The following is a 16,712-nucleotide window of genomic DNA, read 5'->3' on the forward strand; positions in this document are numbered from 1 at the left end:
TTATTAGGAGCCAGCTGAGCTGAACACACTGCATATCAAACACAAACGAGTCATGGTAATTAAAAGGCCTTTATTTCCTATTTGTTTTTTTTTTTTTACAGAACTTGGTAACACATATGATAAATTTGTAATAAGTTATTTGGTTCCCTTGATAACTTTTATAAGGATCCCCAACGTTTGTCCACATAAGGGTCAAGAGGAGTTTGTGAGCAACGTTTGTGTCCAGTCAAGGGCTAAAGCATGCGATCCACAGTAGGCACAAGTACTGACATGAACACGCGCACCACGACACTAGACACGAAGAAACACAGCTAGAGGACACAACCTGACTGTCCTCCGATGCTTTAAAAGATGATGAAGAAGAGAAAGAGGTGGGGGGGGAGAAAAAAAGGAAAAAGAAAAGAGTCTTGAGGGTACAGTTGCATCAGGGACGACAGGTGGAGGACTAAGCGCTCAAGAGGGGAGTTTGGTACGGTCCTGCATGTTTGGCAGTATACAGTATGTCCATGTTGTAAACATGAAGGCCGGCATTCTTTACACTCGAGCGAGAGCAGATTTCAGAGGAGAGCTCGATGAGCCTGCTTTCTAATTCAGCTCAGTGATACTGATGGTTACATAGCTGGTTACACGTAAACAGGACGAAGACACAAAACGAAAAAAGCAAACGTGAGTCTGGTGTTGGTTTCAAATACAGTCCTACATTCTACATCAGAAGTACAACATCACAACAACGAACCAAGAAAAAGGGAAAAAAAAAAAAAAGACAGAAGAAGTGATTACACGTATGCACAAGAATACAAAGGAGAAATACAGCGAGTAATAGAGGAGACAAGACAACATGTTTCAAAGTGGCGCCTTTACCCGCTGAGAGGCTTCTCAACACATTTTGACAAGGCGATAAATGACCCGTTGAACTTTGGATGGTTTCCCTTTTTAAATCCCAGCGTTGTTTAAAAAAAAAAAGAAAAGAAAAGAAAAAGAAAAAAAACAAGAGAACAATTAGTCGTGTGAACGGTGCTCTGAAACTCTGCAGTTTCAGACGCGGTTGTGCATAAGGTATCGTACATCTACACAGCTATCAACAGAACCCCATATTTATAATATAACTAAGATCGTTTGTGAGTATTACAGTCATACACACGGAAGATGTACATTTAGGAATGAGTAATGTGTCCCATGCATGCAGACCTGTACTGTATATTGTATCTTTATAATATCCTAGTGCTGTGTTTTTGCACCATGTCTACTAAAGGGCCTACTTTTTTGTCTTTATATCCCACACGCGCACACACACACAAGCACACACACACACACACAGCTCCCAGTTTCTGTCCCCCATAGAACTCAGGTGGTCATGTGACTGCGGTGACCCAAGCAGTAACAAATAAAATCTCTTTAAATGTGCTCTACATTTTATTTACCTGTGATCACATTTGCCTCATCATCAGATGTGTTCCGTTTGCCTCTGCGTGAATTGTTATTTTGGCTTTTTCGTAGATTCAAACAGTGGCGATGAATGCAGGCAACTGTAATCAGGCAGTGGCAGTATATCTGAAGACGCACTGAAACCTTGTGACTTATGCTCAGTGCATCTGTTTGGTCACAGTCGTCAGATGGGACAGTGAGTAAAAGATCATATTGCATTAGACAACGCGCAGCGCAACAACACGACGCACCGTTGTCGGTATAGATAATGGCAGTTTAATTCAGAGAGAGTTCAGCGAAGGAGGTAAACTTAAAGGAGTAGTTCAACATTTTGGGGAAATAACCAAGAATTGAGGGAGAGTTGATACCACTCTCACGGCATGTGTCCACAGGAACCGTCATATCCCCGCTGCCCGAGCAGTCGTGCAATGCATCATGTCCCCTTTCGCGAGTTGGGAAGTCGTTCTTTCAACTTAAGTGTGTTCGTGTCGGAATGTGAGAGCAACATGGACGCCAAAAAGCGTTTAAACTACACGCTGAAAGCTGTTTTCAGTATCTAAGTTACACGGTAGCATGAAGGAAACGATACAACGACTGTGCAATACATGACTTCAACAGACGTTTCTTACCATTAACCGAATATATAGTTTCACCATGTTTTAGCATCATATGATGTCAACTCGTGTATCCAAATTTTCTCAGAGTTGTTGTTCCGACTTCGTAGATTTTTCACGTTGATTGCTTTTTGTTTGCATAAAGTTGAAATCTAGGCTACCTAATGCAAATCTGGGGCATGAAGCGCGACTCGCAGCCTCTGGACAGTCCTGAAAAAACCTTAAAACTAACCGTAGTCTGTCTAAAACAGAGACAATTTCAACAACTGCTTATTTCTCACCTCACTTTCGACAAACTATTACACATGAGAAAGTTTCCAAACAAGCCGCCATATTGGTCCAATCAGTAATCCAGGAGCAGACCTCCAACGAGTGTTTACGTGATTGTACGGACGATGTAGTCTGTTGCTAAACGTGACACAAATCCGCAAGAGACTGCTTGGATAAAGGGGGGCAGGCACTTTCAAAGAAATGACATGGAAGCTAATTGGACAAACCATCTACGGTATGACAGTAGGAGAGCGCTGTCATCAACAGAGCCAGTCGGTAAATCAAACTCTTACCAGTGTCCGTCTACAGAAGAGCAAAAATTGTTCAGCTGCATTTTTTTGCCCTTCTTTCAATTAAATGAGGGCGGATTTTCCCAAAATGTTAAAACAACCTCTTTAACTCCATATCACGTGCATGACATAATAGATATTTCTACATTTTCGTATGCTATTCACCACGCATCGGAGAAAAATCATAACTCTATGCATAGTTCTATGGGAGGGAGTCAGGGCTTAAAAACTTGGGTGCCACCGTTTTACGTTTCTCGTTTCTCTTTTTTACATTGTTGGACCTCTGACTTTATTGTTTTGTTGCTAAATGAACCAACAGGAAGCCACCAGCGCGAGCCGCAGCTCTACCAGCAGCGCGTTATTGATTGTACATGTGGTCACTGGTACATTCTGCTGCTAAACGGGAAGAAGAGAAAAACTCGATCAGTGATCCAGTTGGTTCGGAAATTGCACTCAGCCCAAGGATAGAACACACTCTCTTCTAAATATATATATATATCTATACATATATATAGATATATACTCTATATCATTTTAGCAGTATTATTGAGAACCTACTGTGATATCATATCTATTGTTTTATACTATCAAAACAAGGCATATACATTACTAATCACGATACTGTAAAATCAGCTACCTCTATGAAACAAGGACATCAACAGCTCTGAAAGTAGAAAAAGACACACTCACTCTACTAAACTCACAGCTCACATATACAGTTAAAATGGATTTTTGCCCTCTTGACGAACAAAGACCTCTGAACGGAATGTAAAAGAGAAACACTAGTCGAGGAAAATGAACGACATGTTGGAACTGTTTTTTTTTTTCTTCATAAATAAACTCTAGCTACTCTAGCTGAGCTCTAAAGAGTTAGTGCTTGAGTTTTATGGCTTTAGTTTTATCTTATTCATTTATCTTGTATACACGTACACGTATTGTATAATAAACACAGTAAAAGAGACACAGCCGTGAAAGGTTTTCAGGTCATTTAAATAGAAGTGGAAAGTAAAAACTTCCAAGGAAAGTCAGAGAGAAGAAGGGATTCCAAGTCATTTGTGTGTTCAGTGGAATGGGATTGTTCATCTATTTTTGGCCCCGTGGAAATGATCCGACAGACTTTGTTCTGGGTTTTGGTTATTGGCACAAATAAACGACTCCTACAATCCAACTACGGATTGCAGAAATTATTTCAGTCTTCTTCCAATGAGTTATTTCAGAATGACACAGTGCCAAATCTATTAGAAAATACTCCTCTTATAGACTTGGAGACCCCCTCTGCCCCCGTCCCAAACATTTCAAAATTTTAAAACAGATCTTTTTTTTTTTCCCCAAAAAAAGCAACAGCAATAAAAAGAACAAACATTGGCCTTCAGATAAGTGCTGGAACTAAAACGTATGGCAGATAAAAATGGCATCAAATGAAAAAAAAACAAAACAAAAACAAATAAATAAAAGAAATCGGATCACAAGGAATTAGATAGCAAGCATGCGGCTACATTTTCATCCTACATGAACTCACACACAGTACTGGACGACACACTTGCTTAAGAAGTTCAGGCGTGGAAAGGTTTCTTATTAGTAGTAGTACTCTAATATTTGTATGACATTCTCTCCAATGACCCTCATGGAAAATAAATACACATTTTGTTTCATTTAGAAAATATACAGTGCATCTTTTTTTTTCCCCCTTCGTCGTGTTATTAAAATGACAAATGACACCCATTTACGTACACGAGATATTTTTGCTTCGTCTCTAAAACATGCTCTTATGTACAGTATTTTTCGTATAAACATGCAGTATCAACGTGTATGAACTATGTATATAGGCAAAACTACACACCGATGGGTTGCTTGATTGCTTCCATGTTGCCTTTTCTTTAGTGCTGCTTTGTCAACAGAAGAAAACTAATAAAAAAGAAAACCTTTATGCGAGATGAGAGAAACAGAAAAATCTGAATATGGGTCTATGTCGGTCATAAAAAAATAATTTCCAACAGAGAAAGATACAAGAGCCAACATTCATTAAATTCCAAAAACAAAACAAAACAAAACAAAAAAAGTTGCAGTACTGTCTACGTTTGCATTTTTCTCACACACAGTCAACGGGTAGTTTTTGCTGTTGGTGTTCACAGAAAAATAACTGGACCTGCAAGCAGGTATATACTGGGGCCCAAAGCACCTGACACATATCAGGATTTCAATTTCAATTTTTTTTTTTTTTTACTCAGGACTGATGTGTTTTTGGTCCGAAAAGGTTTTCAAGACAAGTTGGTCCTCAAAAATTCCTCTTCCAACAGAATAACGAATTTTGCAAATACTGAATCGATTTCCGTTCTGCGAAAAGGAGCAAGTGGAGCAGCGTTAGAGTGAAACGTGTCTCTTTTTCTTGTCAGAGGAGTCCGTTTGTACGAGGGGACCTGTCCGGCATGTCACATGTGCCACAGAAAAAAGTCAATCTCACAACATTTTATCATTAAAGAAAAAAAAAAAAAGTAAATTAAAAAAACAACACAGATCAGCAAGAACAGTGTCAACTTACCACAGAACAGAATAATACCCAGTAGTGCAATTAAATTCAACAGTTTGGTAAGCTGTGTATAAAATACACATGGATCAGTGCCTTCTTCCAGACCGTAACCTTGCAATCAAGATGAGGAAAAAACGTAAGATTCAAACAATCAAAAACACGTACACGGAGAGAAAAAAATAATAATAAAAGCTGAGCTGAAACAAAGCGACAACATGGGGAAGAAAACTGCTGACACTCCCTTGACCTTTTTCCAGCAGTTGTTCCCAACATAAATAATTAAAGCTCTGGATTACTTTTGAGGGTGCTTCAACATAAAACATTTGGATTTTTAAAGTGCTTGAGGAATTAAAGAAGCGTTTGAAGTTAAATGAAATAAAGGACGTAATAAGTAGAAGGGTAAAAGAGACCAAAAAAAAAAAAAAAACGGAGGAGAGAAATGAAGAGAACAACACCGCTAACTGGAAGGCGTCCCTGGTAAGTTGAAAATTGCTTATTTTGTTACTTTGAAGGCTTGTCTCCTTTATGACTGTAAGACGGTTATAGGGATTCCTTTGAAGTAAAACCCTTGTGTCAAGTCCATGACTAATGGCAGTAGCACTGAACAAGTGAGATACAGAATCAGAGGCGTTGGGGAGGGGAGGTGGGTAAGACTGCAGGCAGTAATCGACACCTTGTAAATATCATGTCATTTTGGTTGGAATCAGTCCCTGTTGTACCCGGTCTTGATGTTTCCTTCGCTTTTTTTTTGTTGTTGTTGTTTCGGGTGACAGCCTTTTCTCTTTTTTCTTTTTTTTGCACAGTCAAAAAAATTACACAAAACCCCCAAAAATCCATCGCTCCCTGTTCCCTGACATACCATTTCATGGATTAAACTAAGTCGTGAGCCTTACGTCACCGGAAGAGAGCGAGAGAGAAAAAAAAAAAAAAAAAAGAATCAAGCGGTCAAGCTTTTTTGATTTTTTTTTTTTTTCTCGATCGAGAAGTGGGAGTGTTTGAATAATAACAACCCGTTTAGAAAAAAAGGCATGGAGATTCCATTTTTCCTCTCAGTTTTCCTGAGACGATGGGTGGAACGTCAACTAATCGAAAAAAGGCAGTGTGTCTGTGGGTAACTGGATACGTGACTATCCCTACTCGGCTACCCGACTCTAGGAATGTACTTCAAAACCAACAAGAATCATCTAGAATGATAACTGGCAGGTGTGGAACATGGTGCACAAGACACCTAAGGAATGGACCTGCTTGTGTTATTTCTCTATTATATGGCAGTATAAAGCATTTTTATTATTAATAAGCACTACTCTAAGCAAACTGTGTCACTAAAGGGAAAGGGGTGAGAAGTACAACATGAGCGAACGTATGTTTTATCCCCTCTATCACCGGGTTCCCATATAGCACTCGTACTGTTCTTCGTAGTCTACTCTGTATTCTTATTAATGGAACCACAACCCCAATACAAAAATAGATCTAAAGGAAATCAACGGAGTATCTGTCCATCCTGTGTCTTCTCTTCTTTTTTCAAATGACATGAATTCATATAACATGACGCTTTTTTCTTTTTTTTTCTTTTTAAACTATATTTGCCATCATGTTGAATGGTAATCTATGGATCTTTTTGAGAGGCGGCGGAAGGGAGAAAAAGGAGGTGGAGGTGAGGTTGGAGGGAGCAGATGTACAGTTAAGGGTGCTCTTTTTGGAATATACACTGATATGTGGGACCTGGGGGGTGGGCGGGCGCAGGGGGGATGATGGGAAATGCATGGGGTAGGTGGGTGGCGGAGGAGGTGGGGGTTGGGGGAGCGATGTGTTCTGGAGGCAGTTTTACTTCTTGGCATTTATGGCTGCGACGGCAGCATCCACCTCCTCCTCCGGCTGCAGCGGATGCCACTGGGCGATGGGGCGACGGGGGTTGGCCAGCATGTCGGACCAGTGTTTCAACCCGGCCCCTGTGGACTTGCTTCCCACCAGGATCTTCCCAATGGCGTCGTTCTTGCCAATCTTGTCGTAATCCAGCACTGTGATCACAGCCAGGATTTTCTGGGGAGAACGGGAGAAAGCAAGCGTTACGAAAAATACATCAACAGGCTCAGAATGGGGTGATGATTTCACGTTGGTGAGTATTTTCCAAAATCAGAAATTCTGCTTTTTTCGCCGGAGGAGGTTCGTATTCCAGAAATATCGTGGCTGATGGTGTGTGAGCAGTGTTTTGGCGGCAGAGAGTCCCCACTGCTGTGGCTGCTGTCGGTGCCTTCAGGGGCGTCTGTGTGGGGTGGAGGCTAATTGGAGTTGCTAGATGCTTCTGTGTGTTCCAGAAACGTTCAGGGTAACGCTTTATATAAAGGTCCTTGTAGTAAGCCTTACTTAATAATAAGTGTTAGTGTATTAATAGAGTTAATAACAGCATAATAAACACACTAAAATTATAAATAACATTCACAAAATCCTTATAATTTCTTACAATTGTGTATGATAGCAATATATACACATTCATTGAGCTTAACCAATTAACCTCTTATTGAATCTTAACTAGTTTGCTGTTAAATTAAGATCTAAACATTCTTTATTATGCATTTATTAGCATTAACTTAACACTTGCTTGTGGGAAACTTTAGTTTTTGAGCCACTGTATCTAAATCAAACTGGATGACTGCAGTAATGACTCAGCTTTAGGGGTAAGTGATCTACCATGCGCTCTACCTGGGAACTCCTCTTATCTACAGTTAACCATCAATCATTTGTTGCTGCGGTAATGTGATCCATGATGTTTCATATAACGTTCTCAGAGTATTTTCCACAATGTATGCAAATGAGCACACACGAACAAAAAATGCTGGACAAGTTGTGGTTAACAGGAGGTTATCTCTCTGACAGCAGTAGCAGTGTCTTCCTGGAGTCTCTGCTTGCTGCCTGGCAGGCTCACAGTGATGGCAAGGCTTCAAGACTTCATGCTAAGCTAAGCTCAGCTAACTGGCTGCTGGCACTAGTCTCATATTTACCAGACAGACAAGAGACGGCGCTGATCTTCTCATCAAACTCTTTGAAAGACGGTGGGAAAGAACATTTCCCACAATGTCAAATCATCCCTTTAAAAACTGATTCATGATAATAGCGCGAGAACAGAAGAATCATGACTGTCTCAACAATAATGTCTATATTAAGACTGTTAACTTCAGCCACCATTAATCATTGCTCATACCAAACCAAATAAGGATGCAGCAGCAAACTTAGCAAGGGTACGTTTTATTGCCCCAAGGACATTAACTGGAATGATAGTCTCACTTTAATTTGATTCCAAGTTGACATTTACATGGGAGCGTTGTGATTTATCTCAAAGGTTTTTGAAGACTGGGTATATTGTTTTCACATTTATTTAACAAATCATCTAATTTTAGAGGATGACGAAGCGAGAACTCATCACAGATTGCTTATATACACTGATAGGTTCCCATCCTCAGCTCATCTAAATGTTGTCGGGCATGTACACATAAAATATATTAAAAATCAGGAAGGAGACAACAGTGTACAGGATTTAAATGTCTTTAACTCCAATCAACTGCTTTCCGGCCATCAGTGTAATAGCTAATCAAAAGTCACACTTGAGTAAAAGTGAAGAGCCCATTTGAAAAGTACATCAGTAAAACTATCTGATATTAACTTAATTATCCATAGTACAAGTATAAGTAAATTATATATACATGTATGTGTGTGTGCTTTGTTCTATCTGTGGTTATCTGAGCAGATATTCAGCATTTTTCTGATTGTTAGTGTATCTTTTGTCCGCTTGCCGTTAAAATGACTTAATTCATAAATGCACTACTTTGAATTAGATGCAGCTTGAAATCTGCAAATGACTAGTAACTAAAGTTTTCAAATAAACATAGTAGAGTTAAAAGTACGATATCTGCCTCTAAAATGGAAATGAGCAGAAAATGTAAATGCTCAAGGAAAGCACCTCAAAACTGTAATTTTGTTCACTACTTGAGTAAATGTATGTTTCTCCTCCTGATGATTGTTGGGCACAGGAGCACACTGACACTGAACTGGGGTGCACATTTGCCCCTTCACGGTCAAGTAGTAATGAGTGCTTTTATTTGAATGCAGGTCGTCCAAATGCTTTCCTCAGCACTTTTATTCCTGCGGGACACGGTGGCACTCTTCCCTCCCCTGACAGGTCTTGAAGGACTTGGCCAAGTGAGTCCACACCCCTTACCTGCATCTGCTCAAGAGGAATCTCGAAGCTGAAGGACTCGTTGTAGTACGGGTTCAAGGTGTTCTTCTTCACCGTCGTCTTCTTCTTCTTCAGCCTCTTTCCGTTCTGCAGCAGGTTAATTTTCACGTAGGGATCTGAAGGAGAAAAAAAACAAAATGAAAAAGAAAAAAAGTCATGGTGAATCTGATAGGAATGCACACGCATGCTTGGGTTGCAGTGCTGTGACGCGCCAACAGATGGGGCCAATGCTGAACCCAGCGGGGAGTTCAGAGCTGGCGCATGGTGAGTACTGCAGCGTCAGCACGTGAGCAGAGCGGGCCCGACCTAATGGCTGCGCTGCTTACACACTGCAGTCCCACTCATTCCACACTGAGCCGACCACAGTGTCAATTTGTGTTAAATGGGAACATCAGAATAGTCTCAAGCGTGATGATGATGTGATAATAAAAATGCAATATCTGATGCTCGGCTGTGTGTAAATACCTGACAGTCCACCCACGTCCATTTTCTTCAGGTTCTTGGCCTCGAGGATACAGATGGTGAGCTTCCCGGCAGTGGGGACGTAACGCAGAGAGATGCAAATGTCACCCAGCTTCTCCGGCTGCGAGGGGAAAAGGTCCAGGAAGAGTGGGTTAAAAAAAAATAAAAATAAAAATAAAAAAAAAAAAAAAAAAGGGTGGGGGGGAGGGGGGTCTGACGCAGAACTGTTGTGTCTGATTTACAGTATGTGACAAAAATATACAAGCTGTCCCCCTTTGGAATTACATTCTAAAAATACAGCATCAATAAAAATATCTCCCGGCGCCATTACTCTCGTCTCAGCAGCAGCAGCAATTATCGGTATTCTTAAGTACATCTAGTTTGTCTTTTCATAGTTCATAAAATATCTGAGATTGCAGGCAACTGTGGAGTGTTTCTCCTTAAGATGGCTCTGGGGAGGTTTCATTGATTAAAAGCTGTTTTTCATATTCTCGGGCAGCTTAATGATGACAACAGCACATTACAGGCTGCATGGCTACAGAGGAAGCCGTGCAGAAACAGAGAAAATCTTACCTCTAGCTCTCTGAATCTGAATGGCAGACATACAAAGTTGCCACCTTGTGCTTGTGCTCATTTTTCGAGTCTGATTCAGTGCATTTACGTTTAAAACCTCTTATACGGTTTGTATTATGATTACAGTTAAGAAGTTAGAGGTAGAAGACGCTGTCATATGCCAAGCCTGACTGATAAATTGCCCTGGCAAATTATATGTCAGCACACGTTTCTGCATTTCAACAAGACATCGCCGGACAGAAACATCAAAGACATGTTGAGGGTAATGTAGCGTAGCCGCCATATAATTTGACATGTTACAAGTAGTCACAGTTCTTTAATAGCCCAGTTTAAACCTGCAACAACTGATTTGTTTGGCTGTTTGAGGGCAGCAGGAACAAGCAGCAAACACAATATTGATATACCGTCACGTTTGAGTTGATGTGGCGAACTTGTTTGCAAAAATTGACACATCCAGCATTTATAGGGAAACTTTATCATTCTTTTGGGGTCAAATGTAAAGCTAATTTTACTCTCTTTTTGCTCCGTTTTCCAACTCCTGTGGGAAATAGTTAGGTTAATCTTCGAAGGGATGCACCTTTCCCAGCATTGTGTCTTTTGTGTTTCATGGTGGTAAACCAAAGTTAGATATTCCAGCTACTAAGTGCCTAAACCTAACCAAACTATATCACAATGGTCCAGGACGCCTTTTGCTGGAACGCTGCGATGTCATGTTGTTTTGGGAGTCAATGGCAATAAACCTATTCAGTTTTTCTAGATATTTTGGAGGATGTGCTGCCAGATTCAGGCATCTTTTAATAATGTTGTTTACGTCATGGTTTGAGTGAAAAAAAACTTTATATTCTGATGAACACACTGGCCTAAAAAACTAGTAAAACACACAAATGTTCATTGTACCTCAGTGGAAATTATCATGAAAAAAAGTAAAACAACACCCAGATTTATGACTCTTACCTCTTCTTGATCTGCGCTGTCCAGGTCTTTCCACTCCTCAATTGGCTTAGCCAGGTCAAGGGTGTTCATGGGTATTTTAATCTCTCCGATGACGTCATGTTTAGAGAAGCGATCGAAGTCATACACTGACATCACCAAAGTCTTCCCACCCATCTCTTGGAATGGAATCTGTCAGACATAAAGCACATATCCCATTACGCTGGTTTGTGTGATTTTTGGGAGGTTTTAAAGTTGGAGTAAGAGTCGCATCAGAGCTATAAAGCAATGTGGGCCGTGACTTTAGGCTGGAGCTCAAGATTGCCTCACTTAATAGCATGCAGCCTCAGCAGAACCAGCCCGACTTTGACAAGGTAAAGCAGTCTGAATTGGTTTTCATAGAGCTTTGTCAGCAGCCAGGGGGCACCAGAGGTGGTCCTCTCCTTTAATTTGATTCTCTCCCACATTCTCCTTGTCAGACACCTTCAGTGTGTCTGCTGCCTTTCATCATCTGAAGCGATCACGGAAGTGGAGAAAAGACAAGCGGGGCACTTCACCTTCAACGGCACCCGACTACCTATTAAATGGCTCCATGTACTTGGTGTTTTAATAAGTAATAAGAAAAAGGGTAACCACGAGGTGTTCAGTCTTACCTTGAAGGTAAAGGTCTCATTGAAGACAGGATTGAGTGTTTTCTTGTGAACCTTTGTGTCAAACTTCTTCTTTTTGTCGGGGAGGACGAACACCTTGACGTAGGGGTCGGACGTGCCACCGCTGTCCATGGAGAGGAGATCAGCTGCTTGCAGGATTCCTACAGTCAGCTGGGGGAGGTATGAGGTATGTGATTAATAGTCCTAAACCCTTCCCCATGTCCTGCAACCTGTTTTTTCTTCTTCACCAAAGAAAAATGTCACATAAAGAAACTGGTACAAACTTCTTAAGTAATTTGTTTGCTTGCCTTGTTCTCCTGGAAGTCATAATCGATGGAGTACTGCAGCTTCCCGAGCTTTTCCTTCTCCTTCACTTCTTCCTCCTTCTCGTCTCCAGTCAGACCAGGTTCCACATCGTCTTCTTCGTCATCATCATCCTGTTGTTTCTGCAGAGACAGGAGGGGGAGGGGGGGCGGGCGGCAGAAGGAGGAGTAAGAGGACGTTCCTGAGGGTGGCGGCTGTGCTGAACACAAAACCTCGGCCGTCAGCAGTCGGGTCAGTCACAGCACCTACCTGCCACTTACCCCCTGCTCACCCTGGTGTTACTAGTGCAATCTGTTCATCGATGACCACAGGTTGCAACCTGACTTGATTTCACTATTTCTCGGGTGACACCATTTGCTGTTTTTCCTTTTTGTTCTCTTAACCTTTACATGTACGTTCGTTAAAGGGAATTTCTCTTCGACTACAACATGTTGTACAAATGCCATTAGAGCACTCAAAAAAAATGAATAATTACGCCTAAAACTTTTTTTAACAACGTGCACACTTTCCATCTTATTTATATTTTGTAAGTTAAATGTTAAGAGTCAGAATGAACGCAGAGGTTTTCTGTCATGTTGAGTGTGTGTGTGTGTGTGTGTGTGTGTGTGTGTGTGTGTGTGTGTGTGTGTGTGTGTGTGTGTGTGTGAACACATTTTGTTTATATGTAAGTCTACATTCAATAAAATGCTTCAATACTTGATTCTGATTGGCTGGAAGGTGTCAATTAATTAACATTTTCCTTAAATTACAGTAGCCATACAACAGTGACATGACTGGTTAGGATGCAAGTCTTGTTTTTAAGTTTGCTGTGTGACTGAATGTACTGTTTGTGCACTATATGCAATATTTTTTAATCTTGCAATCATAGCATTAGCTTTTTGGCGAACAGCTGAACCTAACTAGTTTATCTCTGGTTGCAAAGTCGTATTTAACCCGTCCTGTCCTGTTTCCATTACATAAGAACCCTATGGGACTGTACTGACTGTTTCAGCTATCAGTCAACTACTTTACCAATCAGATGAAGTTGTTTTATTTACACACACCGACTCAATATGATGTAAAAAAAAAAAAACTTTGCATTAAATGTGACCTTTCACACTGAACTCCTGCAAAAAAACAAGATGGAAAATGTACATGTTACTAAAATACCTAAACTCAGCATTTTAGGCATAGTTATTTTTTTAATGGAGTGAATAGAACTCTGTTATTGTGCAAAGAGTGGAGAGAGATAGAGGGAGAGAAAGAGGGAAACAACAGATATGAAAACAGTCAATATACAGAGGGTGGACAGAAAAACAGGAACACCTTACGATACACTGCAGTCTAATATAAACTAAACCGTGCAGAAAAATGTGAATATCTTCCTTTTATACGAATGAAAATGGTGATTGTCAAATCTGTATTACCGCTAATTGCTTTTTTTTCTTTAATCAATACGACCCACTTGTGTAGCTGCTCGTAATTGGATAATTACAGGCGGTGTAGACAAAATAACAGGAACATGCCAGGAGACGGGATTTCAGCTTTGAGGGGACGGCATTGCGGCTACACAAGCATCTACACAAATCCCAAATGTGACTCATCCCAAGTGAGTCATTTTAACTTGTTTTAGAAAAAAGTCAAAAAAAATCGTGACGGCGTATCCCACACAGAGGAAAGCTGCATCAGCAAAGATGAGCAAAAGTCACAAGTACACAGACTGGAGGATATTTTCTAAATTTAAAAAAAAAAAAAAAAAAAAAGCACCATGTTTAGTCTTTTGGCACGAAACCTAATCACTTCGAACTAGAAGCAAATGCAGAGCGACTGCACCGCTCACAGTGTAATGTAAGGTGTTCTTCTTATTTTGTCCACGCTGTGTACAGTATTTTCAAACACAGGCTCTCACAGGAAGCTGAGCGTCCTCACTGAGAGAAAACGAAGGACGGAGCGATGAGCTATAGATTCTGATCAAACCACGCTGACACTGCGATTCCTGATGCTTTTTTTTTCTTGAAGCGCTCTCAAACTTGCCAAAAGAAAAAGAAAGAAAAAAAAACTGCAGGCGGTTTTCCTGCGAACTGATAGTGTAAGCTGTTTGACAAACAGGTTTATTTCAAGCCAGACATTATTGCTGTTTGCCATTCATCTTCTCCTGACATCCCAAAGTCTCATTAATGTGTTTACACTGGTACTGTTGATAGGATTTGGCTGCTGTTATGACTCGGGTCTGATTATTGTAGCTAACATACTCACTGATTTGTTCCACAATTTATTCCAAGCGGAGTCTTGATTTTTCCAGCTGATTGTCTAATGCAAATTATTGTGACTCTCGATCATGTGCTGGGACAAAATTCAGCCGTGTGCTGGCAGCTAACGGCTCCTGAGATTATCAGAGCTTGATAAAGAAGATAAACTCGAGTCGTCTGTTATCGTCCGTCTTGCCTTTACATCGCACTCGGTGACTCTCCAGCATTTCATCTCTTTAGAGGCGGTCATGACTAATCGCGGGAGGGCAATTTGCCCTGATATGAATATTAGAGTAAACTTGCACTTCGGATGCTGCGTGAGGCTGGATAATATCTCAGTATGGCCTACTTTCCTATGGCTGTCTTCTTGAAAAAACACTGATGTCTTCGTAAGACTGGAGGGGTCCAGCTACTCACTGGTGAGCTGGAAGAGGGAACAGGGCACACACACAGAGAGTACACACACCACCAGCACGCCCCACCACACGCGCCATACTGCACCCGCGCACACATTTGCGTACATGCAGGCTCTCATGCATGCTCGGGAAAAAAAAAAAACACACTCACGTTCTCTCTCACGCGCTCACATTCTCACACAACATCCTTATATATATGTGGCATTCTCTATCTTTTATTGTGGTTAAATGCTTTTCATTCAAGCATGCCAGGCCACACAATGCAGGATCAAGTTTCTATCCGATGGCAAATGTAACTGGATAAAAAAAAATGAGATTACCTTTTTATTTTCTGAGGACGGATAAAAGTGTTGTTTTTTTGTTGTTGTTTTTTTAAACCCCCTTTGTCCAAAATTGTTTCTGTACACGTGCCCTGAGTGAAATGTACGCAATCCATGGAGGGATCATGCTATATTGAGAATTCCAAGTTGTTCTCAAAAATTCAAGTGGGGGGTTCAGAGACAAAGACATGGTACGTCTGAATGTATGCCCTTTGGTCAACTCAATCAGGTGAATTGCAAGCTCAATACTGAGGTTTGACTCGAAGAAAGATATCAGCCAGGTGATGTCGGCTTTAACTTTGGATCGACTGAGGCCTCAGCGGGTTGACTGGCAAACATTCTGGCCCACCATTTCTCCTCAGTGAGACCCGAGTGCTTCGGGGAGAGAGGGCGTCAATGACTGGTCACCTAGTATGTCAGCAGCATGGGTCATCCAGAAAAGTTACTCTCAAGTCAAGTTGTGGCCATTCAATGGTACCTACTGCAAGGGCATATGCTGGTCTTTGTCAGGAGACACAAACAGCCTTATCTGTCGCGGAGCTCTGAGCGTGTTTGCACAAGCGCTGCGCAGCGTCCAGATTAGGAATTGATAGCGTCTCCGCAGAGAAGCTGTTTGCGAGATTTTGTTTTTTGGGGGGAGGGGGCTGCGCGATCCAGGCCTGTTATGGTGGAAACATGCTCAAAGCTCTCGTCTGCTTAAAAAGGATTCAGCCATTATTTGACAAACACCCAGCTTACCCCTTGCACATGCATGTTAGTGATATCTAGTGAGTTGCTGAGTGCACTCGTCATTCAAAGGGCTCAACTACAGGATGAGTTTTCAAGTCCATTTCAATCCATAAACAGTTAAAAACACATCTTTACTTCTATTGTTTGTTTGTTTTTTCTTGCCAAAAAAAAAAAAAATTGCAATCTCTGGATATTCAAGACATAGCAGTTTGTGCGGCATATCAGTTCAGTGGATTTTTTTTTTTTTTTTTTTTGCGAAGCAGCTTATTCGCTCCCATAGATTCCTCAAGCACCCGCAGCACCTAAGCTTGCAAAAAACTAAGGAAGCCATAGCACTCATTGTCATCATCATTGCAATCCAAACCCCCTCCCTCCAAGCCCAGCCCGCCCCCCCCAACCATCAGCTTCCCCCCCCCTTGCCCTGGTCTGCGCTTACTCAGAGCGGCCAGAGAGGGGCGCCGCGTGCTGTCAGACCTACCGTAGGCAGAGAAGTCCACCACAGTCAAGATACACGGAGCACACATAAGACACAAAGCAGGAAGGAGGAGAGCAGAGACAAAGGCAGAGATTGAACTCACAGCAGACACCAAAGAAGGGTAATCACAGCAAATGCAGTCAGCTACACTGTGGGGAGCGAGGAAAATGACAGATAGAGAAGCCTCCTCATTAGCACAATCATATCTTGAGCGGCAGGGCCGGTGTTTTTTTCTTTTTTTTTTTCTT

The 16,712-nt window shown here is 41.3% G+C and overlaps 1 protein-coding gene across 3 annotated transcripts in view; it reads right to left on the bottom strand.

Moving 5' to 3' along the window:
- Window positions 1-50: 50 nt before the first annotated feature.
- The window catches only part of LOC119022623 (synaptotagmin-2-like), a 69,489-nt gene continuing 52,827 nt past the window's right edge, over window positions 51-16,712 (bottom strand). For 2 of the 3 annotated variants that reach the window (XM_037103705.1, XM_037103706.1), the window contains 6 exons: window positions 12,281-12,418; window positions 11,976-12,143; window positions 11,347-11,514; window positions 9,823-9,940; window positions 9,340-9,473; window positions 51-7,166 (listed from right to left, as the gene is read on the bottom strand). In XM_037103705.1, coding sequence (XP_036959600.1) covers window positions 6,951-7,166; window positions 9,340-9,473; window positions 9,823-9,940; window positions 11,347-11,514; window positions 11,976-12,143; window positions 12,281-12,418 — 942 coding nt within the window. In that variant the 3' untranslated portion in view covers window positions 51-6,950. The remainder of the gene's footprint in view (window positions 7,167-9,339; window positions 9,474-9,822; window positions 9,941-11,346; window positions 11,515-11,975; window positions 12,144-12,280; window positions 12,419-16,712) is intronic. The other variant, XM_037103707.1, reaches the window with a different exon arrangement.

Source organism: Acanthopagrus latus, chromosome 7 (genome assembly GCF_904848185.1).
Source record: "Acanthopagrus latus isolate v.2019 chromosome 7, fAcaLat1.1, whole genome shotgun sequence".
NCBI classification, from domain to species: domain Eukaryota; kingdom Metazoa; phylum Chordata; class Actinopteri; order Spariformes; family Sparidae; genus Acanthopagrus; species Acanthopagrus latus.